The following is a 27,185-nucleotide window of genomic DNA, read 5'->3' on the forward strand; positions in this document are numbered from 1 at the left end:
GGGCACGTGATCTTTTTCTGGAAGCTGTCTTCTTAGAGGGCACATGATGTTTTTCTGGAAGCCGTCTGGTTGAGAGGATGTTTTGCTAAAACAGGTACGTGAGAGAATGTTTTGCTGAAGCAAACTCTTGAGAGGAAATGGGATATTTGGAAGGAGTATAAATAGAACCCCTCAGACAGTGAAGGGATGCTCTTGCATTGCTACACCTTGCAATGTTTTGTTGGTCTTCACTTGGTAGAGAGAAAAGTACCAAAAACTTCTGGTGGTATTCTGGCTGATTCTTGCTGATTCCACTGACTCTTTGCATATTTGGCTGAGCTTTCGGGTTCTGCTGGATCAAGTCGCTGCTACTGATTCATGATTGGTGTTTTCTGTTTGAACGAGACTGCTAATATACTGACAACAAAGATTGAATTTGCCTCGAAGAACTACTTCTAAACAGGTCCACAACCTCCTTGTCCTAGTAACCATCTTTCTCCCCTACCTTTGGTCAATGAACTATAAGGGAGGTTAAAATGTTAAAAAAAAAAAAACAAAAAACCCGGATTAAAGTAGGTTTTAGAAAGATCTAAGCCTACAGGATCAAGTATTCAAAAAGCTTAGACTATGGGAAATATTTCATTCAAACTACCTCAAGGTCAAGATGGCCTGCAGGGACAAATAAAGACCATTTAGGCACAGAGAGGGAACAGCTAGAAGGGACTCCAAGATTGGGATGTGTGAGCAGAGCTTAATTTGGAGATAGAAAAGGGAATCACTTAACATGGAGCCTAAATGGTGGTAGGCAATTTCCAACACCACTGACAGTTTGTGTTTTAGAAGGTACTACAGGAATGCATTAAGAGTCCTCAAGAGAAGCTGGGCATAGTGGCACATACTTGTTGAAAGAAAAGAAAAACTAAGGAAAGGTCAAGACCAGTCTTGGGTTTCTGCACCAGATGGATGTAAAAAAGAAATAAAAAGGAAAAGACATGACTGTTCTTATGGTGGAGGAGGTTTATTGCATAAACCAGGCACTGGTGGTGCACCCCTTCAATGCCAGCACTGGGGAGGCAGAGGCAGGTGGATCTCTGAGTTCTGGGACAGCCTGGTTTACAGAATGAGTTTAAGGCCAGCCAGAGAGACCCTGTATGGAAACACACACACACACACACACACACACACACACACACACACACTCACACACACACACACTGAAGAAGAAGAAGGAGGAGGAGGAAGAAGAGGAGGAGGAAGAGGAGGGAAGAGAAGGAAAGAGGGAGAGAGAGAGAGAGAGAGAGAGAGAGAGAGAGAGAGAGAGAGAGAAGAGACCAAGCATAGCTAGGAGGCAGGGACATCTGGAAGAGTCCAGAGTGGACTTGACCCTGAGTCATGTGATGGGGTAGGAAGGTAGGAAGGATGGGAGCTAGACCAAGAGACCAGGAGGGTAAAGGCTGGATTAGATTGGATTGTATATTATATAAGGAAGACCCTCTGGGGGAAGGACAGCCCAGCCCCTGAAATGGAGAGTTGGAGCAGTGGTAGAGAGAGGACGAAGAATGCTAACCACATTTGTATGTAACAGGTAGAGACTGAGGGATGCTGGGAGAATCTCGCATCCAGGTCTGCTTTGATATGTTAAATAAGCACCCCAGCTATTTGTCCTAGGGTTTGAAAAGTAACATCTGTAAATTCCAGCAGTTGGGAGTCAAAGGCAGTAAGATTCTCCACAGGTTCAAGACCAGCCACAGCAAGACCCTGTCTGGGAAGGAAAAAGGCAATATATTAGAAATCATGTCTGTAGTTTCAGTTACTAGAGAGTTTGAGGCTAAGAGTTGTAAGTTCTGCATAGGCGGCAGGAAGAGTTCAGTGTTAGAAAGTGGGTTCCAGAAGAGGATTGTCAGGTGAGACATACACTTTTGGTAGTTATAGCTTTAGGATGGTTATCCGTATAGCCCAAACATCAAAATATTTACCTTTCCTCAGGCTCATCAACACAACACACTACTGCAGAAACCCTTGATTTACTATAAATCTGACAGGAAGGAAAGGAAAAGGCATCCCAGTGCCCCACCCCCCTCTTTTTCATGGTTCCATATATCTAGTTTTATACACCATGTTCAGAATATGCAACGCTGGGGAGAAAACCCAAGGCCGAGGCCATGCTTATCAAACAAGCATTCATCACTTGAGCCACATCCCCTGCACTCCGTGTAATTTTATTTCTTTTTTTTTCCCCTAAAACCGAGGACTGAAAACAAGGCCTTGTTTCCTGAGCCAAAATCCCCAAAGACTCAGTCAGTATAGTTTTCATTTGCTGTGTGTTTTATTATTTATAGTAACATTGTTTTGAGAGGTCCAGAGACCTTGGGAATAAACATTTCAACTCCCTGGGAAGCATACTCAGAAGGAGCCACCGACAATGGGCCTTTAGTCGTTGATGGCCCTGAAGTAGGGAGGATCGGTCTGGAGCTGAGTCAGCTCCTAGGACAGGGAGCTGAAGGAGATAACAAGGCCAGACCTGAGCTGGTTTCTGAAACTCTGCAAGGTCTCACCGAATATAATGAAACTAACATAGCAGCCAATCAAAATTTTACTGATGGCTTTGCCCTTACCAATCATATTAGAAGTTACCTAATTCTCCTGGAAAATTCCCCCAGCCCTGCATAAAAAGGGGATCTGTGAACCCCTTTGCTTATCTCCATGCTGATGAATGCTAGCCCGTGTATGCTGGTGATTTCTGCGGAATAAACTCTCTTTGCCTTTGCTTTCTGTTTGGATCTTGGGTCCTCCTTCAGCAGTTATTGGACCCTAACAGTTTCTATGCTAAGGATGGTGGTACATGTTGGTAGACTGAGACCCACATATTCCAGAACCGACCTGCCTTCAGTTACTCGGCCCCAGCAGCCTCATTGTCACGATGTGGACATGGTGCACAGGCGCATTCTCCGTATCCCTTATAAAACCTGTGCCTTCATAGCCTGCCTCTTTTTCATTCTGCTCGAGGCAGCCTTCTGTGATACAATGCACCCCCAGTAGATCTCTTACATGAGGTCTCTTGTATGCTGTAACTTTTGTGGCATTCCTTACTTGTTCCTGACTTGTTTGAGTTTCTGTCCTGATTTCAGGAATGAACAAAGATATGGAAGCCAAATAAACCCTTTCCTCCCCAAGCTCCTTAGGTCATGATGTTCTGTCGAAACAATGATAACCCCAACTAAGACACTGGGCTACAGGAGACCCTGACTCAGATAGATAGATGATAGATAGATAGATAGATAGATAGATAGATAGATAGATAGATAGACAGACAGAGAGACAATAGATATATCTTTCTTTTTTAATAGTCTTTTTATTACATTCTTTCCCTCCCACAAGTCCTTCCAGATCCTCCCCTCCTCCCACCTTCTTTTTTTTTCCTTTTCTTTTTTTCGGAGCTGGGGACCGAACCCAGGGCCTTGCGCTTGCTAGGCAAGCGATCTACCACTGAGCCAAATCTGCAACTCCCTCCTCCCACCTTTTAAGTTTTTCTTGAAGAACAAAAACCCAACATAACAACAAAACTTCTCTAAACCAAGAAAACAAAATAAAGCCACACCCAAAAGAAAAACAGCTGCTCAAACAGCAATCCCCAACCCCACCAAACAGTAACCAAATAAAAGCACACACAAAAACCCATGGAGTCCATTACGTGTTGGTCAGCTACTCCCGAGCACGAGGCCTGTTGTGCTGGAGTGATGTACCCAGTGTCACGGTATTGGAGAAAGCTGATTCTCCCTTTCCCAGCAGGTGTAAATGACAGCTCAGTAGTTAACCTTTATCGTAGTGGTTAGGTACCGATTAATTGATTGATTGATTCATTCATTCATTTATTCATTTTTTTAAAAAAATAACAAACTAATTATAATAAGATAAAACAAAACCTATCACTTAGGAGTTGGACACGACAAACCAACAGAAGCAAAAGTGCCCAAAGGAAGGCACAAGAATCAGACCCATTTATTCCTTCCCTCAGCAGTCCCATAGATACTAAACCGGAAGCTGTATGCAGAGGACCTGGTGCAGGCCCTGTGCTTGCTGGTAGATATATCTTTCTGTCTAAATCTAATGCAGTCTAACTAGACATACAGTTATCCTGGGGTACACAGCCCGTTGATTTCAGTCTCTGTTGATGCATATCTGAGGGAACAAGGTTCTTCTGTGACTCTGGTGTCACTGAAAAGCAGAGGATTGTCATGTTGTTGATGCTCACTTCCCTTGGGCTTCTCTTTCTTCATTGTCAATTGGAAGTTGGCACGGATACCCCTAAGTATCATTGTGTATCTGGTCCATTCTAATGGGGAACACATGGAGTCTGGATTTTCTCTTGCCTGGGAAGGTTAACTGATCTTTTCTTGGGATCAGGTTTCCCTAGTACTGTCTTCTCCTTTGTAATAACTGTGTGGTAAGGTAAGAACTATAGACAGTTAACAGCAGCTCTCACCTGCACATTTTACTATCTGATGGGCTTCCTGATGGATACTTTTTGTTGTTCCTGTCGTTTGTTTGGGTGGCCTCACCATGTGTCTTAGTTAGGGTTTTACTGCTGTGAACAGACACCATGACCAAGGCAACTCTTATAAGGACAAAAATTTAATTGGGGCTGGCTTAGAGGTTCAGAGATTTAGTCCAATATTGTCAAGGCAGGAACATGGCAACATCCAGTCAGGCATAGTGCAGGAGGAGCTGAGAGTTCTACTTCTTCATCTGGAGGCTGCTAGCAGAATACTGACTTCCAGGCAGCTAGGATGAGGGTCTGAGAGCCCACACCCACAGTGACACACCTACTCCAACAGGGCCACACCTTTTAACAGTGCCACCCCAAGGCCGAGCATATACAAACCATCACACCATGTAACTCTGCCAGTTTGGAAATCACTATGTAGACCAGGCTGGCCTTGGACTCACAGAGAAACAACTGCCTGCTTCTGCCTCGTGAGTGAGGGAACTGTAGGCATGTGCCACGATGCCTGGGGGCCTGATGGACATTAAAACATTAAAAACAATTTTTAAAAACATGTATTTGGTTAATATGAGTATGGGTATGTAGAAGAAGTGTGTGTGTGTGTGTGTGTGTGTGTGTGTGTGTGTGTGTGTGTGTGTGTACATACAATATGCCACAGCTAACAGAGGACAGAGAACAACTTGTGGGAGGGAATCAGTATCTTCCTTCCACCATGTGGGTCCTAGAGATCCAACTCAGGACATCAGGCTTAGTAGCAGCAAATTGCTTTCACCTGCCGTGACATCTTGCTGGTCCCTGATGAATATTTAGGAGTATATATTAATTTATTTATTGTATGTGCATGCGTATTTGTGCCTGAGTATGTATGTGTGCCACATGCATTTAGTGCCGGTAGAAGCCAGCAGAAAACTTCATATTCCCTGGACCTGGAGTTTCAGAGCCAACTGAGGTGGGTGCTGGGATGTTCAAGGTCCTGGTATTGACCGCCTGCTTGTCAGTGACTTCCAGAGTGGAACTATCCAGCCTCCTTGGGCCTCTGTACCAGTGTTGAAGAACTTTATGTTCCCAAGCCTGTCATTCCCAAATTATAAGACATAAGGTACATGCGGAGAGCTGGGCATGGTGGGTAATTCTTTTTTCATTATTGTTTGTGTGTTTGTTTGGTTGGTTGGTTGACTTTTTGGGGTTTTCTCTGTGTCTCTGGCTGTCCTGGAACTCACAGAGATCTACCTGCTTCTGCATCCTTATTGCTGGGATCAAAGGTGTACAACACCACCTCCCTGCAATGCCACATTCTTTTAATCTCAGTATTGGAGAAGCAGGAGGATTGCAATTGCAAGACCAGTCAAGGGATGGAGTAAGTTAAAGGCTTAGAATATACAGATATGCACATATATCAAGACCACGTCTTCATGGTTGGTTAAGTTTTCTTGCTATTTTGTTGGTGTTTGCTTGTTTTTTTTTTCTTTTTTTTCATGTGTGTGTGTGTGTGTGTGTGTGTGTGTGCGCACGTGTGTGTGTTTCTCACATGTAGATATATGATTGTTTGCTTGGGGTGGATACACGTGTGTTGAGACTCAAGTTTGATATCAAGAATCATCTTCAATTGATCTTCCACTTTATTAATTGGTCTGTGTTTTGGTTATTATTCTATTTCTCTCCCTGATCCTATAACCCTCCCACCACACACACACACACACACACACACACACACAAAGGCATGTTTTTCCTCCCCCTCTTCATCTTCCTCTTCCTCTTCCTCCCCTTCGGCAGGGTTTCTCTGTGTAGCCCTGGCTATGTTGGAACTCACTTTGTAGACCAGGTTCACTTCAAATGCAGAGATCCAATTACCTCTGCCTCCTGAATGCTGGAATTAAAGGCATGTGCCACCAACACCCGCCACTTTCTCCTTTGAATTCTTCTAGGAGTCCAACCCATGGACAAGTGCTGCCCACATGCAGATGGGCCTTTCTACCCAAAATCGAAAGTCCCTCTCCTACATGTCCACAGGCTTGTCTCCTAGGTGGTTCTCCATCTTGTCAAGCTGACTATCAGTATTCACAGCCACAGTGGAAGTGCTAGAGGTTTCTCTGTAAGTCACTCTAGGCGAGGACTCAGAAGACCTGAGTGAGCATGAGTCAATTGGTGACGATCCCAGAGATGAATACTCTAGCCCCTAATTTTTCCAGACACAGGAGAAACTGTAAGGAAATCTATGAAATGAGACCAGACCTTCCCCTCTGCAAACAAAGCTGGTCCCCACCCAGGCTGGCTGATATACGGCAGATTTTCAGGCTCTCCACATCTTCTCATTTTCCTCCCTGACCACGACAACTCTCATGACCCTAAAAAACCATATGCAAACCACACATGCCAGCCAGGGTTGGGGAATCTGCCTCTATAGGAGCTTATTTAATATAATGGAAAATACTCCTGGACTATAGGACAGACTGGAGGGAAGGGGTGGTGCTCTGGTTTAGGCTATGTCACTCAGTTATAGTCATTTCTCTCTCTCCAAGGTCTGTGTCTGCACCATTTCTTGGCAAAGAGGAAGGACTCCAGAGGGGACAGGAGGTGTGGGTACAGGACTTGGGTTTCAGTCTGGGAGGATGAAGGCGTTTTGGAAACATCTGCTGGTGACAGTTGAGCAACAATATGTAGAAATCATTGCTTCTGAACAGCTTTTAAAATTAATTTATTTTATTAGCTGTGCAGTGATGGCACACGCCTTTAATCCCAGCAAGCACTCAAGAGGTGGAGGCAGGGGAATCTCTGTGAGTTCCAGGCCAGCCTGGTCTACAGAGTGAGTAGACCATGGCTACACAGAGAAACCCTGTCTTGAAAAACAAAACAACAACAACAAAAAGGTTTTAATTAAAATTATTTTCTTAATATGCATGGGATGCTGGAAGAGGACATCAACTCCTCTGGATCCAGAGTTGTAGATGGTTGTGAAATGCAAGGTAGGAGCTAAGAATTGAACTTGGGTCCTAGAGAAGAGCCCCCATTACTCTTAACCACTGAGACATCCCTCCAGGCCCTAAACAGATTTAAGAAGTTTATTTATGGATGTGTGTGCATGCACACATGTTGCATGTATGTATAGACACAGGCATGTCATTTCATGTATGTAGAGTGTAGGGGAAAAGTCTGAGCCTATTTCCAGGTGAAAAAGCTTACAAACCCCACCAATCCCTGAGCACAAAATCCCACCAATCTCAGAGTTTGCCCCAAGATCAGGTCACAAAATTCCACCAATCACCAATCCACCCTGAACCACCGCCCCCAAGAAGCCCTATGTAAAGCCTGCCTTCAGCTGGGTTATTCATCCATGAGCATTGTATGAAATCTGCTGTGTAGTGTGACCTTTTGGTATCGATTGGCTCCCAACTGCCAAGATACTTCCCTTCAGAGCTGCAACCCTCATGTGGGGCTCAGAGAACAGCTTTCAGGAGTCCATTTTTTCCTTCTGCCACGTGGGGTCCCAGGATCAGACTTAAGTCTGTCAGGCTTGAAGACTAGTTAGTGCCTGCTGGGCCACATGACCAGCCTCAAAATGATGCATTTTCATATATAGTTTTTCACAGGAACACTATTTTTAAGGCAGCATATGAGACATGGAGGAACGTACCTCCATGGATAACCTCCATGGAGGCTGATGCAGGAGGATCCTCACACAATTGAGGGCACCCTGGCCTAAGTAGCAACCTTCAGGTTAGCCAATGGTAGACAGCAAGATCCTGTCTCAACAAGGAGAAAAAGATGGAGGGAAAGGAGATGGAGACGAAATGCCAGAAGTGACTGGGTCAACACAGAGTGAACTTCCCTATCAGAGGGTCATGCCTCTGGAACCTGCCCACGCCACAGCCATGGTCTCTCTCTGAGCAGTGCTACGGGGACAAAGCTCTGCATCTCTTCTGGGCCCTGGGTTCAGACCGAAGCTCAGCCGCTCAGAGCAGCTTCTGGAATCCTAAATGTGAAGCTCAGCCCCCCCACTTCCCCTCCCCCTTCCGCCCTGGCTCTAGCCACACCAAGCTGGCCACTGTTCTCTGGCACCCATGACCTGTATATATGCTGTCCTCTGCCCAGCTTCCCTTTCCTCCTGTCTTCCTGGAAAATGTTAATACTTCTCCAAGGCCTAGCTTCTTCATAGGAAGTCTGACTTGTAGTCTCTTCAGTGTCTAACGGAGGTGGGGCACCCAATTCCCCTGCTGTATCTTGAGGGACGTGTCTCCCCTTAGACCTGCCTTTGAGCTCTGACACATAAATAAGGCTAGGAAAGATTCCCCATTTCATCTCCTCAATTCCCACATGTTCTTGTCCCCACTCTAGACCTCTTTTCTCACAGTGTAAGTGAACACTGCCACCCACCTGCTGGGTAGGCCCTCAGGTCATATTCGGTGACGGGGTATGAAGACAGTGCTCGCCCCAGTGAGGCTTGATATATGGCCCTATACTACTTCATATTTGTTGGCATCTGGGAAATGACATTTTGGGCTCATATCCTGCTTTCCTGTGCCCTTCCCTAAGCTGACTTATCAACCCCCCTGACTTCCTCCCTGTCACGATCACTCCGTTCCTCTTCTGGAGGCCACTCTAACTTCGCCTGGTCTTATAGTGCTTGGTGTTTAGTGCACTCATCCTGCTCCAAGCAATTCTGGTCTGCGAACCCCATGTGGCTGTCTCTAAAAGCAGAAGCAGTGGCCGAGGAATCTGAGGGTCCTGTTCATTTGTTTTGCCCTGGGAGACACAGTCAGAGGTAGACAGTAACGGGACAGAGGCAATGGTCATTGGACTTTTAGAAACCCAGATCTTTTGCTTTCCACAGCCTGTGTACCCCACAGGGAATCTCAGGGATACTCAGAGGTCAGAGTCCTTCCAGGGGCCTAAAGAATGAGTCCTCCATCTACACGATACTCCCAATAGCACCTCAGGTCCAGGTTTTGGCACAACCTTGTTCTGTAAGGTTGGAATCTTGGAAGCATCCTTGGCTCCTCTAGACCCACAGAGGTTCTTAAAGGGACTCATGAGGCTGGCAGCTGGGTGTGGTAGCACTTAGGGGCCTGAGGCAGAGAGACTGCTATGAATTTGAGGTTAGCCTTTCTCACATAGTGAGTTCCAGGTCATCCAGGGCACAGTGAAATAAAACAACAGGTTGGAGCCTGGTGGTGGAGGTGCATACCTCTAGTTCCTGCACTTGGGAAGCAGAAGCAGACAGATCTCTGAATTTGAGGTCAGCCTGTCCTATGGAGTGCATTCCAGGATAGCCAGGGCCACACAGAAAAACCCATAGGGAGGGCAGGACAGGAGGGGTGGAGGACAGGAAAGTTCAGAACACCGATAGACACCAGACCCGTCAAAAACAAACAGTCACAAACAAGAGATTGGAGTGATAGGCACACTAAAGCATGGTATACTAGGAAGCATCAAGGAGGTGTCTTGAGCAAGGCCTAAAGGGTTTTACTGGGTCTGAAGAACTGAGGCTTGTTGGGGTATATCATGGAGAGGTTAAATTCACATGCGGACGGATTGAAAATCAAGGCCAGTGCTCTCTTTTTTTCTTCTTTTTCTCTCACTTTCCCCTCCTTTGTCTCCATCTCCAACATCCTCAATAAACTACTTCCACAGGGGTTGGGGGAGAAAGAAAATCAGGGCTAGCTGGTTCGAGGTGAGGATTTCAGCTCTTACCCTGGCAATCAGTGAGAGAGTCAGATCATGGAGAGTCAGATGAAGATGTAGAGCTGGAGATCTCAGCGATACCACAGCAGAAGGTTGGCTGTGTGCTCCCCCTGAACCTATTCTTCAACCGGAGCTACCCAGTGGGCACACCGCTGGGGGCGGGGTTGGGGATGGAGGGAGATAAACCAAAGTCTAGAACAGGATCCACAGCCCATGTGTTCCTTTGCCAGACCAGAAGGGGACACAGCAGAGTCTGGGATGAATGCTGTGTTCCTGGCCTCTCTGGGTACCCCTAGGAGTCAGGAACGGGGTACCAGGTCTACCTTTTCCCTTGGGGCATCTGCGCACCAGGCAGAGAGGAGAGGCAGAGCCTAAGACGAGTGGAATCAGTCTGACGAAGAGCAAAGTGTGGAGAGAACCTGAGGGGCTGATCGGGAGAAAGCCTTCCACGGGAGTCTCCAGGTGTTATGCTGCGGAACTCAGTGCCCACGGTCTTCAGTGGCGTGGCGTGGCGTGGCGTGGCGTGGCGTGGTGTGGTTGCCTATTCCAGAGCAGCCACACAGACAGGTAGGGAGTGGCTCCACTTCTACCCGTCTCAGATCTTTGAGATTCCCTGGGTCTGAGCTCACTCAACCTTGTCAGTTCTGTCTGGTGACACTGTCACACATGCCCTACATTACTCTACAGCTGTCTGGGAATCTTATTGTGGTAAAATATAGACAATACAAACGTTTACATTTCGCCCTTTTTTATTTTCTTTCTTTATTTTTTTTAAAGATTTACTCATTTATTATATATAAGTACACTATAGCTGTCTTCAGATACACCAGAAAAGGGCATCGGATCTCTTTACAGATGGTTGTGAGCCACCGTGTGGTTGCTGGGAATTGAACTCAGGACCTCTGGAAGAGTAGTTGGGTGCTCTTAACCGCTGAGCCATCTCTCCAGCCCTATTTTCTTTATTTTTAATGTATATGGGTATTTGGCCTGCAGGTATATCTGTGTACCATGTGAGTGCCTGGTGTCAGTGGAGACCAAAAGACAGAACCCTAGAAATAGAGCTACTCGTCTGTGAGCTACTATGTAGCTGCTGAGAAATGAATCTAGAACTCTAGAAGAGCGGCCAGTGATCTTAACCACAGAACAGTCTCTTCAGCCCTGACTTGTCTTGTCTCTGAGACACGGTCTTGCTACCTAGATTAGGCTGGTCTAAAGCTCAAACTGTGTAGCCCTGACTAGCTACTCATTCAAGGCGATCCTACAGTCAGTAAGCTTATATGCCAGCACACCTAGCCTTATTCTTGAATTTTTTTTTCCTTTTTTTTCCCCTTTTCTTTTTTTCGGAGCTGGGGACCGAACCCAGGGCCTTGCACTTGCTAGGCAAGCGCTCTACCACTGAGCTAAATCCCCAACCCCTATTCTTGAATTTTTATTTATTTTTTTTTTTGGTTCTTTTTTTCGGAGCTGGGGACCGAACCCAGGGCCTTGCGCTTCCTAGGTAAGCGCTCTACCACTGAGCTAAATCCCCAGCCCCTTTGAATTTTTAAAAACAGGATTTAGCAGCATTAAGTACATCCTCGTGTCGTGAACTGTTAGTCCAGTTATCTCCTGGAATTTTCATCATCACAAACTGAAACTTTGCCTTCCTTTAAAAACTAATGCGTACCACTTCTTTCACTCCAGCACATGGGAGGCAGAGGCAGACACATCTTTGAGTTTGAGGCCAGCATGGTCTACAGAGTGAGTTCTAGAGCAGCTAGGGATATACAAAGAAACCCTGTCTCAATAAAACAAACAGAAAGACTATTTCCTCACTGAACCCTCCCGAATCCCTGGCTGCTTTCATTTTTCTGTCTCTGAGTCCAACAACTCCTGGAAGCTTATATCAATGAGTCACTTGTCAAAGGACAGTGCTGCCCTTTGGTAACCAGGTGCCACTACCTTCTGAACCATCTAGCTGGTCCATCTGTTTTCTTTAGCTGACCAGGAGACAGTCTCAGCACTACAGACTACACCCAACACACCCTGAAGCCTTGTTTGTTTGTTTTCCAGTTTCCAGTTAGTTCTCGCTGAGGTCTCTGGACCTTCCTGCTGGTGTCATGTGAGTACATGACAGTGGGATACAGGAGACACCACATGCTTGCTGTATGTGTATTGACTTTTTTCTTTTGTTGTGTATTATTATTATTTTCTTTTTGGCGCCATGACAAACTACCACAAAGCTTATGGCTGAAAACAACACAATTTACAGTTCCATGGGCTAGAACTACAATATGGGTCTGTCTATGGGCTAAAACCAGTGTGTGTTCAGATAGATCCCTGTTGCTTGATGGAGGTTCTCAGGGAAACTTTACTTCCGTGATTCTTTTCAACTTCTGGAGGCCACTTTCATTTGTTAGCTCATTGCCCCTCCTCCCGTCTCCAAGTCAGCAATGGGGCATCTCCCTGACATCCTCTTTCCTGGTAACAGATTGGAAGGGTTCCCTGGCTTGCAAGACTCACCTGCTGGCATAATCTCAAACAGCGTCCTCATCTCAAGCTCTTTTATCTATTTTTTACATTTTATTTTATGTCTGTGAGTGTTTTCCTTGCATGTGTGTATGTCAGAAGACAGTACTGGATTGCCCGGTGTTTGAGTTAGAGAGTTATGAGCCTATGCAGATGTTGTAAGTGGACCCAGGATCCTTGGCAAGAAAACAAAATGGTCTTCTTAACTGCTAAGACATCTTTCCTTCTCCCTTTTATCTTCTTTACTTTTTATTTTCAGGACAGGATCTGCAAAGCTTGTTAACGTATAATTCCCTATATAGCACAGGTTAGCCTTTCTTACCTCATCGTTCTGAGTGCTGATTACTGGAGGATGTCACCACGCTTGCCAAGGTCCTTTACTTTAATGTCTGTACAGAGTATCTTTTGTAATCTAAGCACATTCGAAGGATCTAGGATTGGGACACAGACAGACATCTTAGGGTTAGTGTTTGTCCCACCTGCTATCCCGATGTGATGAAGGTATGTGTTCAAGTGTGTGTAAGTTTGCTTCCAACACAGAAGGGCTCCCTTCTTACTTTTGTCTGTTTTGGTGAGAAGAAAGCTTGACTGTGGTAAGCAAATATATGCAAACCCACCATGAAAAGAGAAGCCAGTGAGAGCTCCCTTCCTGAGGCTGGCATTCTCTCAGGAATCAGAAGTGAATCTTAACAGATCCCTTCCAACTCATCCACCCACATTAAAATCTATATGTGATGGTTTGAGTGAGAATTGCCCCCCATAGGCTAGAATATTTGAACATTGGCTTCCCACTTGGTGGTATCATTAGAGGAGATGTTACACCCTGGCCGGAAAAATTATGTTCCCTGGGGTGGGTTTGAGAATTCATAGCCTTGCCCTGATTCCAGTTTGCTTTCTCGTCCCCATGCATGTAGTAGAAGATGAGATCTCTTCTCTGCACTCAGCTTTCTGTGCTGGCTGCTTCCTGCCATGCTACGTTAAATTACGGACTTTTATCCCTCTAGAACTCTAAGCCCCAAATAACCTTTCTCCTACAAATTGCCTTGGGCGTGGCATTTATTACAGCAATGGAAATGTGGTTAAGGCACAGGCCAAACCCTGAGAGTCCTCAATGAGGTGTTCAAAAACCCGGATGTGGAAGGAATCCTATTTTGAGCTATGGTGCATTCCTGGGCCAAACGTCGCTGTGGGACCTCCCAGCTGTCCACATCATCTCTCGTCATAACTGCTGTCCAGCCTTGGCATTCTCCTTACTCCCCACAACTCCATCCTACCCAGGATGGTTGTTTCTGCTCTCTTTCTCTCAGATTCCCAACTATCTTTATCTTTTGAGACTATCTCTCCTCTGATCAAAAAGCTTGTGTGTGTGTGTGTGCGTGTGCATGTGTGCGTGTGTGTGTGTGTGCGTGCGTGTGTGTGTGCGAGCATGTGCGCGTGTGTGTGTGCGTGTGCGTGTGCGTGTGCGTGTGTGTGTGTGTGTGTGTGTGTGTGTGCGCGCGCGCGAGCGAGTGTGTTAGTACGCTCCTTTAATCCTAGCACCCAAGAGGCAGAGATAGGTGGATAGGTGGGTGGATCTCTGACTTTGAGGCCAACCTGCTTTACAGATTGAATTCCAGGACATTGAGAGCCGCATAGAGAAACACTGCCTCAAACAACAAGAAGAAGAACAACAAAATGCCTTTCTCAGTGTCTCCTTATACTCCCACAAGATTATGTGCCATGTTTTGAAGACAGGGCATCATGTCTTGGACTTGATTCTCACATAGCACTCATTGCCATGGGTACAACACAGCAGGACCTCAGTCAATGCCATTCCCTGCGTACCACATTCTTTAAGGTCTTGTCTTTTCTTTTCTTTTTTCTTCTTTTTCTTCTTCTTTTTTTTTTTTTTTTTTTTTGGTTTTTTTTTTTTTTTTTTTTTCAGAGCTGGGGACCAAACCCAGGGCCTTGCGTTTCCTAGGTAAGCGCTCTACCACTGAGCTAAATCCCCAGCCCCGGTCTTGTCTTTTCTTGACTGGAATGTCCTCTCCTGACTTTTAGCCTGTAGGTCTCCTTTCCTTCAAGGACCCTTCCACATCTCTTCCTGATATTCCCATTTTTCTCTTTCATAACTGATCTTCATTATAGCATTCATCTCATGAATTTATGACACGAACACATGAACCAATGGAACAGTCAATTCGTTAGACCAAAGGAAAAAACCTGACACGATGCAAGCATTTACTGAGTGACTACTTTGTAGGTTCTGGAGACATTGAGATGAACCATTCAGATATCTGCCCTTGGAGCCCAGATGGTCTGCTTTATATCCACAACAAGACTGCAGACTGCCAGGGAATCGGGACTCAGCTCAGATCTCTCTGTGGGTCTTTATCATGAAGCACAACATGGTGATAAAAATGGTTCAGTGGGTAAACAGTCTTAACTGTCAGCCTAAAGACCTACATCTGTTCCCCTGGACCTACACAGTGGGAGGAGAAAACCAACTCCCATAGGTTGTCCTCTAACCTCCGTCCAAGTGAGCGTGCAGGAGTGCACACAAACACATATACACACTAAACAAATATTTAAAACAAATTTTAAAAATTTACCTATGTATTTTTTATGCGTGAGTGTTCTGTCTGCGTGTAAGCCTGCATGCCAGAAGAGAACACCAGATCCCATTACACGTGGTTGTGAGCCACCACCTGTAGGTGCTGGGAATTGAACTCGGGACTTTAGGAAGAGTGACCAGTACTCTTTTTTTTTTTTTTTTCTTTTTTCGGAGCTGGGACCGAACCCAGGGCCTTGCGCTTGCTAGGCAAGCGCTCTACCACTGAGCTAAATCCCCAACCCTGTGACCAGTACTCTTAACTGCTGAGCCATCTCTCCAGCCTGACAAATGTAACTTTTAAGACATTAAAAGACGGGCTGGAGAGATGGCTCAGCGGTTAAGAGCACTGACTGCTCTTCCAGAGGTCCTGAGTTCAAATCCCAGCAACCACATGGTGGCTCACAACCATCTGTAATGAGATCTGATGCCCTCTTCTGGTGTGTCTGAAGACAGCTACAGTGTACTCATATATAATAAATAAATCCTTTTAAAAAAAAAGACATTAAAAGACAGTTTTGTGAAATGAATTCAAGAGTGACATTCTTTTCTTTGTTCTGAGACTGGGTCTCTTGCATCTCAGGCTGGTCTCAAACTCAGCACTTAGCCGAGGAGGATGACCTTGAATTTCTGATCCTCCTGCCTCTACCTTCTGGGTGCTGAGATTTGAAGCACGGTTATCACACTCACTTTCTGTTGCGCTCAGGATCAAGCTCAGGGTTTCATGTGTTCAGTAAGCACTCTACCAACGGTGCTGTAAGCCCAGCCCAACAGTCTTAAATGGTAGATTCAGCTCAAGTGAGCCAGCCACTTGGTTTCCCGACCCTCAGGTTTCTTCTCTTTGATGTTGAGATACAGTTTGTACCATGTAGCTTGGGTTGGCTCAGAGGTCTCTATGTAGATGAGGGTGGCCTTATCCTCGAAGAAATCTGTCTCCCTAGTGCTGAGTTTAAAGGCGTGTGCCAACAGTTTAGGCCTCAGGTTTCTTGTTTTCTTTTTGGTTTTTCCAGACAGGGTTTCTCTGTGTGGTCTTGGCTATCTTGAAACTCCCTCTGCAGACCAGGCTTATCTCCAAATCACAGAGTTCCACTTGCCTCTGCCTCCCTCTGGAGTGCTGGGTTTAAAGGCTTATGCCACAACTGCCAGGCTTAGCCTTAGGTTTCTTATGAGCTTACTTGGAGCAGGATTCCCAGGGTTAGGATGAAGCCATGGGGAGACTGTGAGTGTGGAAGCCTCTATAAGCATGAAAGATGGCGACTGCCACAGTTTCCTCTGTCACCTGCTCTCAGACTGGCCTTGTTCCCAAGATAATGGGAGGAATGAGTAAGCAAGACTCGCAGGCCCGGGCAGTCACATCACTTAGCCCCGGGCCTTCCTGGGTCCTGCAAACATCTCTGGGTAGAGTCACAAGCTTCATCCAGCCCGAGGGCTCTGGGTTTATTTTTGGGGAAATTGCCATCTTGACCCTGCTTTCCATTTTTCAGAGCTGGAAAGATGGTCAGGATATTAAATTAAATGGGAACTTGGGGATGAGACATGGTCTCTTTGCGGTCCTTAAAGAGACCAATAAGGACGATGTAAGACCTCAATGCCCAGTGCCTTTTCCATCCTATTCCCATGAGCACCAGCAAAGCCCTGCCCCATCTGAATTCCCTAGCACTGTTGCCCTATCCCTGCCTATCTCGGTGTGCCCAAGCAGATTCTCACAACCCTGTAAGCATATAACCCACGTCAAACTCTGCTGTTGGTCATCCTTCTTTGTTCCATTTTTCCCCCCTGCTTGTTCACCAAAATGGACTCCTCAGGGTCCATTTAAATATTTCCTCCTCTGGGAGAGAGAGAAAAAGTATAAATTTACTTTGTCCAGAGTTCATTCATCTCTCCATTTTCTGTGTTCTCCTAATCTCCTCTGCATATATTGATTTCAACATTAACCATTTTCTTCTATTTCAGTCCCCACTAGGCTGAATTTTTTTTTCTTTAGGGCAGGATTTCTTTTCAAACTGTCTATCTTTCTCTCCAGAGCCTAACAATGTGTCTGGCACTCAGCTGACATTCAATAAATGTCACTGGTGAATTAGTAACCATAAGTTGTTAAACCTGACTGGGGACTTTGGAAAGAAACTGTAAACTACCAGGGAATATCCACGTGTCCAGAGCTGGGATGGTCAGTGGGGAAGGCTGTCTGAGATAGAGGGAAGATAAAGAAGAGAGGAAGGACGCCTGGGGACAATGATCATAGCAGAGTAAGGGAAATAACCAGAAGAATGGCCTGGGGGCTGGAGAAGTGGCTCAGTGGTTAAGAGCACTGTCTGCTCTTTCAGAGGTCCTGAGTTCAAATCCCAGCAACCACATGGTGGCTCACAACCATCTTCTGATGTGCCTGAAGACAGGGACAGTGTGCTCATCATTACATAAGTAGATCTTTAAAAATCAGAATGGCCTTGGAGGCACAGAGATCATTCCATCTTTTTCCTCTAGAAGCTTTCTGTCTACTGGGGCAACAAGACAGAAACATGATTTTGTACAAAATTGGGCCACAGTAGACTAAATCCTCCTTTATTTTTTTTAAAGATTTATTTATTTATTCTATATAAGTACACTGTAGCTGTCTTCAGACACACCAGAAGAGGGCATCAGAGCTCATTATAGATGGTTGTGAGCCACCATGTGGTTGTTGGGATTTAATCTCAGGACCTCTGGAAGAGCAGTCCGTGCTCTTAACCGCTGAGCCATCTCTCCAGCACTAAATCCTACTTTCAAACATTTTTCCAAACTTGTTTCCAGGTTACCACTCAGTTCACCTTTTTCATCTATTTGGTTTATGACTTATTATTGGTGGGAACTATTCTCCGCCTTCTTTATCCACTCTTTTTTTTTTAAAGATTTATTTATTTACTTAATGTATATAATAAGCACACTGTAGCTGTCTTCAGACACACCCAACCCCATTACAGATGGTTGTGAGCCACCATGTGGTTGCTGGGAATTGAACTCAGGACCTCGGGAAGAGCAGTTGGTGCTCTTTTTTTTTTTTTTTTTTTTTTTTTGGTTCTTTTTTTTCGGAGCTGGGGACCGAACCCAGGGCCTTGCACTTCCTAGGTAAGCGCTCTACCACTGAGCTAAATCCCCAGCCCCGGTGCTCTTAACCGCTGAGCCATCTCTCCAGCCCCTTTATCCACTCTTGATGACCTCGCCCCATTGTGTAGCTTAGATATCATAGCTGTCAGGCATGAAATATCCAGCCCGGCTCTCCCATTGATCTGCAGACCCACACGTTTCTGTGCTCCCTCAGAATCTCTAATATAAAGTGTATCTCAAACTGCACAAAGAGTGTCCCACTGAGTGTCCTCAGTCTCTTCAACCTCAAAACATGGCAACACCAGTCTTCCTGTTGTTTGGGTCAAAATTTTGTGGTTCCTTTCTTCCTCAGATGCCCTATAATCTATACCGTATCTGCAGCAAACATTGCTTTCTCTACTTTTGGTTGTTTTTTTTTTCTTTTAGAGAAGGTATCTCTGTGCAATCCTGGCTGTCTTGGAGCTTGCTATGTAGACCAGGCTAGCTAAACCCAGAGATCTGCCTGCCTCTGTCTCCAAATGCTAGGATTAAACATGTGTGCTACCGTGCTAAGCTGATTTCTCTACTTCTAACTTATTCAAGATTCATCCATTTCTCATCCTCTATCTCTTTTTTTTAAGTTATTTTATCTTATGTGTATGAGTGTTTTGCTTGCATGCCTGGTTCCCGTGGAAGTCAGATAAAGGTGTTGAGTCCCCTGGAACTGAGTTACAGTTGTGAGCAGCCATGTGGATGCTGGAAATTGAACTAGCTCCTCTTAAAGAGCAGCCAGTGTTCTTAACTATAGAGCCATTCCTCCAGCTTCTTTATTTTATTTTGAGACAGGATCTCACTTCGTATCCCTGGTTGTCTTTGAATTTGATATGTAAATCAGGCTAGCTTCAAAATCCTAGAGACCTGCCTGTCTCTGCTTCTTGAATGCTGGGTTTAAAGGCATGTGGCACTAGACTTGGCTTTATTTTAAATTATTAGTACTAGTATTTTAAAGTATTAGTGTGCGCCTCTGTATGGGTTTGTATATGTAAATACAGTGCCTAGCAAGGCCAGAAGAGGGCACTGAATGTCTTTGAGCTGGAGTTCCAAATGATTACCAGCCTCTTAATATGAATATAGATTCTGGGACCTGAAGGGATGGTTTATTCGGTCCTCTGTAAGTGCAGTTCATTTAGCAGTGCAACCCCCACTTAATGTATTGCCGATGACCACATAAGGCACGGCTAGGCTGATGAGAATTCTCACAAAGTCGTTTTGATGAATGTAATGCCAAAGACGAGAGAGCCCATGCGATGGATTCCTATACGACCATTCTCCCAATCGCAGGACAGTTCAGCGAACGTCACCATGCTAGTACACACATGTAATCCCAGTCCTTAGGAAGATCAGGCGTTCAGGCTATCCTCAGTTCTAAGCAAGCCTGTAGGAGCTAAGGTTAACCAATATTAAAATTAGAATGTCACCAGTTTGATTTAGTAGATTCTCTTGATTGCTGGGCCATCTCCTCCGCCCCCAGACATCTGGGTTATTGTGATAGGCTCCTACGGTGTCTCCCTGCCCATGCTGTTGTGCTCTCCAAGTTTTTTTTTTTTAAGATTTTACTTATTTTATGTATGAGTACACTGTAGCTGTCTTCAGACACACCAGAAAGAGTGCATCAGATCGCATTACAGATGGTTGTGAGCCACCATGTGGTTGCTGGGAATTTAAAAGGACCTGTAGAAGAGCAGTCAATGCTCTTAACCACTGAGCCATTTCTCCAACTGCCAATGTTTTCCTAAAAGAGACAAAGTAACTGTTAAAATATGAAGCAGATTGTGTGGACCCTCTGCTCATAACACCTCACTTGCTCCCTGTGCAATAGAAAAGCCAGCATCCATACTTGACCTATCTGCAAGGTGCCTCTATCTGGGCCCTATTCCTCTCCATCTTCATTTATGTATTCATCGCACGGGACGCTGAGCTGAGGCTCTTCTAGGGCTTTGGCATGAGGTTCTCGTTCTCTACCTATCTACCTGCCTATTTACCTACCTACTTGTCTATGTATCTATCTACTATCTATCGACTATCTATCCTCTATCTATCTACCCCTCTCTTTTTCTCCCTCCCTTCTTCTCTCCCCACTCCTCAACTACTCAAAAAGTTGCCATCCCATTGATCTGCTTGTCATCAATCCCCCCACACACACACACACCTAAAATACCACCCCAATAAATTTTGTTTTTTCTGGAGCAGAGGACCAACCTAGCAAGAGCGGTATCACTGAACTAAATCGCATCCTCCTACCCCCAGTGTTTTATTCTCAGTATTTACTGCAATCTTAAAAGTGGTATCCATATTACTTGTTTCCTTTATTGTTTCTCTCACTAGAATGGAAGCCACAATGAAGGGAGGGACGGTCTATTTGTTGAATAGTGATGCACATATATTTGGTTTTGTGTGTTCTTTTTTATTATTATTTTGGGACAGGGTCTCTTTATGTGGCCTGTAATTCATAGACATTCTCCTACCTCTGCCTTCCAAATGCTGGATTTAAAGTCACGTGTTCCCATGCCCAGCCCTCAATAAATATTTGTTAGAGGGATGAACAAAAAGAATGGACATTTCCAAGTGGTAAATTTTACACTTTGGTGAAAATCTGTTTTTCTGTTCCCTTTGGAGACAGTCTTTTGTTTGTATGTTATGTATGTATGTATGTATGTATGTATGTATGTATGTATGTATGTTTGTATGTTATGTATGTATGTTATGTATGTATGCTTGTATGTATGTATATTTTGAAACAGGGTTTCCCTATGTAGCAGTCCCGGAACTCATTATGTAAACCTACCTGGCTTCAAACTAACAGAAATCTGCCTGCCTCTGCAGGGGGACTTCACTTTCCACCCTTCCATACTTGAAAACCCCACAAAAACATGTTCTTATCATATTTCTGTTTTTTTTTAAAAAACCAATATTCTCACTACATCTAGTTAACTTTTTTTTCTGATTCACATTTACTTGGTGTGGAAGGCAGCAAACAACTGCTACAGTGTGTCTGTGCAGGTCAGAAGACAACTTGTGAGGGGCAGCTCTCTCAGACCATGTGGGTCCTAGGGATTGAACTTGGGTTAGGCTTGTCAGCAAGTGCCTTTACCCACTGAACTATCTCACTGGCCCTATTTTTATTTTTAAAATTTATACTTGGTTTTGTGAAAGACAGGGTATTATACATTTCAGGCTGGCATTGAATTTGCTATACAGCCTAGTCCAATCTTGAACTTCACATTCTCTTGTCTCGGGTTCCTGAGTGTTAGGATTTTAATAAGCAGAGCTTGCCAAAGTTTAAAACGTTTTAAGCTGGGGGTTGGGGATTTAGCTCAGTGGTAGAGCGCTTGCCTAGCAAGCGCAAGGCCCTGGGTTCGGTCCCCAGCTCCGAAAAAAAGAAAAAAGAAAAAAAAAAAACATTTTAAGCTGAAGCTGAACTCTTGGGGCATAAAATTAAGACTTGATAGGAACCACATACTGAACCCCTGGAACAGCTCTGTCTCATCCACTCTTCACCATAGCCAAGGACAGGAGGAAAACTAGGCAGATTACCATGCTAGTTAAAGAAGAAACAGTGTAGACAAAGAATTTACAGGCCTGGGGCGATGCCTTATGGGTTAAAGTGCTTATTCTAAAAGAAGCTAGGACTGCAGTTTGGATCCTCAGAACCCACATGAATACTGGATGGTTAAGGCAACCAGCCAGTAAAGACAGAGAATTCCTGGAGAACCTGGGTAGTCAGATTGGCCTTAGCAGGGACTTCTGATTTCAAATAAGAATAAGATAGAAGGAGGGGCTGGGGATTTAGCTCAGTGGTAGAGCGCTTACCTAGGAAGCGCAAGGCCCTGGGTTCGGTCCCCAGCTCCGGAAAAAAAAAAAAAAAAAAAAGAATAAGATAGAAGAACCATTGAGGAAGATTACCAGTGAAAAGAGGAAAGCAACAATCAAAACCAAAACCAAACCCAAGCAGACTTGCCAAAGTTTATACATCTAGTTGAGACAAGAATGAAACTTGTATGACAGCTAGTCCTGACAGGCTGGATACACCTCAGGAGGGCAGTTGAATTTCCCAGAAATAGAATGTGGGGGCCAATTGCTGACTGATTCCTCAAGGCTGTTATATGTATTCTGAGGGCAATTAACATGTTCACAGATTTATACCCAGCTTATATCAGAACCTGAAACAGACTTCACACAAATACTTTTTGTCCAACGCATACATAAAAAATGAGAAAAGCCAGGTGTGGTGTCACACACCTTTAATCCAGGCATTCAGGAGGCAGCGCCAGGCCAGCCTGGTCTACAGAGTGAGTTCCAGGACAGTCAAGGCTACACAGAGAAACACTGTCTCAACAAACGAACAAAAAAGAAAACAAACAAACAACAACAACAACAAAACAAAAAACAAAGTAGTGGATAGATGAAGCACTGGCTGCCCTTCCAAAGAACCCAGGTTCAATTCCCAGCACTGATAGATTGGCTCACAACCATCTTTAACTCCACTTGGATTCCAGGGATCCGCTTCTTGCCTCTATAGGCACCAGGCACGAACTGGTGCAAATACACACACACACACACACACACACACACACACTCGCGCGCTTTCCAAACACTCATACACATAAAATAAAATTTTAAATAGATAAAAAGAGGCCAGCATGGTGTTATACAGTTTTTATACCGGCACGAGGCAAGGCCCGAAGATCTCTGACTTCGAGGCCAACCTGGTCTAGTGAGTTTCAGGCCGGTCAGGAATACGCAGTGAGACCCTGTCTCAACAAAGAAAAGCAAATATTGTGGATATGATGTAGCTCCGTGTCAGAGGCCTGTCTAGCGTGTTCAAGGTAGCCTCTCAAAAAGAAAAGAATGTATTCATACAGGAAACTGAGTCTGAGAGGAACAGAAGGGAACAGATGTTCCTGGAACGCAGCACACACAGGATCCTCACAAGCGAACACTTCTGGAAACCATTATATTTCGAAGAGATTTAACACTCAGACACCGCCTAGTGACAAGCGGGCGGGACTAAACGGACGCTGGAGAGGGGCTAGCCTGCAGAAACCAGGCCCTTGAAACTCAAGGCGGGGCCGATAGGTAGACGGAGCAAATAAATGTCCTCCCCCAACCTGTACGTAACTAAGGTACGTCAACATCACTTCCGGTGTGGTAGTTGAAGCGGGAAACAAAAGGAGACGGAAGACGCATGCGTTAGTGAGTCCCGGATTCTGGTGGGTTCTTCCGCTCAGGTCTGGGGAAGCGCTTCCGGGTCGCCGCCGGCTGCCGGCTCTTGGCGCGGTAAGTGCGGAAACAAGACTACTGTCGTCTCCTTGCTTGTTCTTTCTTCCGGCTTTCAGAGAAACCTAGTTCCTTTGACTCGCCTCCCTAGCAGCTCATTTTCCCCTTTTTTACTCTTAACGACATCCTACTCATTGGCCGCTTCCTAGAGTCTAAGCCCCACCCATCACACATGTTCCGTCATGCATTGGTTTCACTTCCTGTCACCCAGCATTTCTTTCAGTTAATTGGCTTCAGCCAGGCCGCGCGCATTTTGCGATTAGCATCCCTATAAGGTCTAAATCCTGATGAAGACCCGCCCCTGCCTCCTTCTTGTTGGTCAATCTTGCAGTCATTATCATAATGAGCAAAGAATGGGCGGTGGTGGGTAGGATTTTAGGATACAAAATCTGTCAGTACTTTTGGGATGGGGGTGGACGCTTTTTTTCCTGTCACACGGACCTGGGAGGCTTTGGTTTAGGGAATAACAGCGTTTAGTTCTGCGTGGGTCAAATTAAGTTAGAACCAAAGCTAGAGTAGGGCCTGGTGTGGTAGCTGGTGTACGCCCTTAATCCCAGCATTCGGGAGCTGAGGCATGCTGATCTCTGTGAGTTTGGGACTAGACTGGTCTATGTTGTGACTTCCATGCCAGTCAGGGCTAAATAGTGAAACCCTATCTCATTTACTAAAAATAGGGGGAAACACCAAGGTAGACACCTAATTTATTTTTTCCTGTGCCCTTCCTACTTTACTGGGCCAGGATCCCTTCCTTATATATGTTTTAAATCCCCACCGAGTGTGTGGCCGAAGTCAAGCTCTAACATGTCACTGGGTTTGTGAGCAGATGGGTTTTAGTTGAGCTTTTCGGTTACCTTCCTGGTCAGCAGCTTCAGCCCACAGAGTTGATTTTTTTTCTCTTACATGTTAGTTCATTATTCATTCTTACACTAGTTTGTTTTTCTATTTACTCAACCCTCCTAGGATATCTTTTATCCTTGGTTGTGTGTACTGTAGTTTGGTTGGCGAGAGAGGTGGTTCGTGTCTGAAACATTTTGCACTGGTTGTATGTGAAAGAGCAAAAAATAAGTTTTATGGTGTGTGTGTGTGTGTTTGTGTGTTTAAAATGAATTTTACTAGGTCTCTACTATCGCTGATTTTGTACATGATCACAATGTCACATTCCGTCTCTGGCTCCCAGTCTCTTCTCTCCTCAAGCAGCATACAGCTTTCATTATTTTATTATTTTTTGTCATAATAACTTTGAGGATGATATAATTTTAATTATCCCCATTCTTACAGATGAGGAAACTGAGGCCCAGAGAGGTTAAGTGTATTGGCCAAAGTCAAACAGCTAGTAAGTGATGGAGCCAGGACTCAAACTCAGGTCTGTCTGATTTCAAGAGGGAAGGGCAGCTTCTCTGCTACCTCCCGCTCCACCCCATCCCTATATCAAATTACAACTGCATCGGTTCAAAACAAAACGTGTTCACGTGACCCTTTCCCTCAGCTTAGGAGCCATGTCCACCTTGTTCCCTTCACTCTTTCCTCGTGTGACTGAGACACTGTGGTTTAATCTGGATCGACCCTGTGTGGAGGAGACAGAGCTGCAGCAGCAGGAGCAGCAGCATCAGGCCTGGGTGAGTGAGGACCTAGCGAAGCATGGAGGTGCACCACCTAGGATATGACCTTGCCGTACACTGCTTAGGAAAACATTTGTCACTGTGTTGGGAATACTCAAGCTGGGTTCTTGGGGATAAAGGTCTTACTTTGTGGTACCTTAACTTGCTGAGGGACCCTAGGACTTTGGGGCTAGATTAGATAGATGGCAAGCTCCTGGCAGCCTAAAGGCTTTTCTGTACATCACAGGACTTAATCATTTAAACTCTTTTTTTTTTTAAAGATTTATTTATTTATTTATTTATTTATTTATTAATTATATATAAGTACACTGTAGCTGTCTTCAGACACACCAGAAGAGGGCATCAGATCTCATTACAGATGGTTGTGAGCCACCATGTGGTTGCTGGGATTTCAACTCAGGACCTCTGGAAGAGCAGTCAGTGCTTATTTATTTATTTATACACTCCAGATTTTATTTCCCTCCTGGTCCCTTCCCCCAGGGTTCTACATCTCATACCTCCTCCTCCCCCGCAATCATCCTCCTTCTCCACAAAGATGTCCCCACCCCACCCACTCCACAGTCAGTGCTCTTAACCACTGAGCCATCTCTACAGCCCATCATTTAAACTCTTAATGAGGACCCACACAATGCCATATTCTAGGCTGAGTGTCTCATTTCACCCTCACCAGAATTATATGAAAACACTGAGGCCAAAAGACTTTACATATGCCCATCTATTTTATAAGGAGCAGATGACAAGAGAAAGGGAGATTGAATCCTCCTGAGAACTGGGGTCGGGGGAGAAGCTTTGTTTCAACATTGGGAGTCTGGTAAGGGGCAGAATGAGCCAGTCCAGTGCTCCTAACCTGCTCTGCCTATGCCGTGGCCCTACTTTTCCCCACACTCCTTTGCCTACAGCTCCAAAGCATCGCAGAGAAAGACAACAACCTGGTACCCATCGGCAAGCCTGCCTCCGAGGTGAGTGGTCCTGTGGTCCCGTGGGTGGGCTGTGTGAAGACCAGTGGACAAGGCCTTACTTTAACGGCCTTGCTTTTGGCTCAGAACAATTGTGGTTTTCAGTCTGGGCAGACAGTGAAAGTGAGAACTCGAGGGCTAGGCATTGTGCCTAGTTAGTACTAAGGTCCTTCAGGTCATGCAGCAGCTTGCCACACTCAAGGCGGGCAAGGGTTGGGAAGGAGGAGGCTCCATGTAGGCCAGCTCTTGACCTGGCCCAGGTAGCCCTGAGACCTACAGAGTCTTTTTTCCTCTCCCAGCACTATGATGACGAGGAAGAAGAGGATGATGAAGATGACGAGGACAGTGAAGAGGATTCAGAAGACGATGAGGACATGCAGGACATGGATGAGATGAATGACTATAATGAGTCACCTGATGATGGAGAGGTCAATGAGGTAGGCGGGGTGTAGGGAGTGAGTGCCTTTGTTCCTAGGCTCCTGCCCCTGATCTAATTTATTGCCAAGCCACACAGAAACCCTGGCTGTACCCAGGGGCAGGATCTGGGCTGAGGTTGCCTGAGGCCCCTCCCCACCCACACCCAGCCTCCTCTTCAGGTGGACATGGAAGGCAACGAACAGGATCAGGACCAGTGGATGATCTAGGTAGAGCAGCCAAGGTGGCCTCAGACTGACTCCAGACCACCTCAGCCTATTTTGCATCCACAGCCTCAGCCCCTCAGCCTGCAGAACCAGCTTGTGGCCATAGTGCCTAAAGCTTCCCTTAGGCACTTTGTCAGCTGCTGCCAGGACAAGGTCTCCTTGGGCCCTTCCAGGCCACCAGTCTTCCCTTGAATCCCAAGAGCCTGAGCCCATCCCACCTTCCTGGCTGGTACCTCACTCACTCCTTGGTTGCCAGGTGTGGTCCCTTTCTATCCCTCTTTAATAAAGACACAGGACTGATTCTTTCCCCAA

At 45.4% G+C, this 27,185-nt stretch overlaps 1 protein-coding gene across 16 annotated transcripts; it reads left to right on the forward strand.

The window, feature by feature from the left end:
- Positions 1 to 48: 48 nt before the first annotated feature.
- On the forward strand, positions 49 to 27,185 carry Anapc15 (anaphase promoting complex subunit 15). Of its 16 annotated transcripts, none has more exons than XM_087657426.1 (6): positions 49 to 94; positions 24,936 to 25,020; positions 25,144 to 25,273; positions 26,176 to 26,235; positions 26,532 to 26,669; positions 26,829 to 27,185. In XM_087657426.1, the coding sequence occupies exons 2-6, from the start codon at positions 24,998 to 25,000 to the stop codon at positions 26,874 to 26,876; spliced, it is 399 nt and encodes a 132-aa protein (XP_087513552.1). In that variant the 5' UTR covers positions 49 to 94; positions 24,936 to 24,997; the 3' UTR covers positions 26,877 to 27,185. The 16 variants fall into 16 exon arrangements, with proteins under 16 accessions (XP_087513552.1, XP_087513608.1, XP_087513534.1 ...); XM_087657482.1 differs by having other exon boundaries at positions 24,936 to 24,990; XM_087657408.1 differs by lacking the exon at positions 49 to 94 and adding an exon at positions 23,613 to 24,559.

This window comes from Rattus norvegicus, chromosome 1 (assembly GCF_021556685.1).
Source record: "Rattus norvegicus strain SHRSP/BbbUtx chromosome 1, alternate assembly SHRSP_T2T, whole genome shotgun sequence".
Taxonomy (NCBI): Eukaryota; Metazoa; Chordata; class Mammalia; order Rodentia; family Muridae; genus Rattus; species Rattus norvegicus.

Excerpts from the sequence above, each read along its gene's own strand:
- Anapc15 (XM_087657511.1), top strand. The coding sequence starts at position 24,936 with ATGAGGAAACTGAGGCCCAGAGAGGTTAAGTGTATTGGCCAAAGTCAA. Across the intron at positions 24,991-25,148 it reads TGGCCAAAGTCAAACAGCTA|GAGCCATGTCCACCTTGTTC; the intron begins GTAAGTGATGGA and ends CCCTCAGCTTAG. Across the intron at positions 25,274-26,175 it reads AGCAGCAGCATCAGGCCTGG|CTCCAAAGCATCGCAGAGAA; the intron begins GTGAGTGAGGAC and ends CTTTGCCTACAG.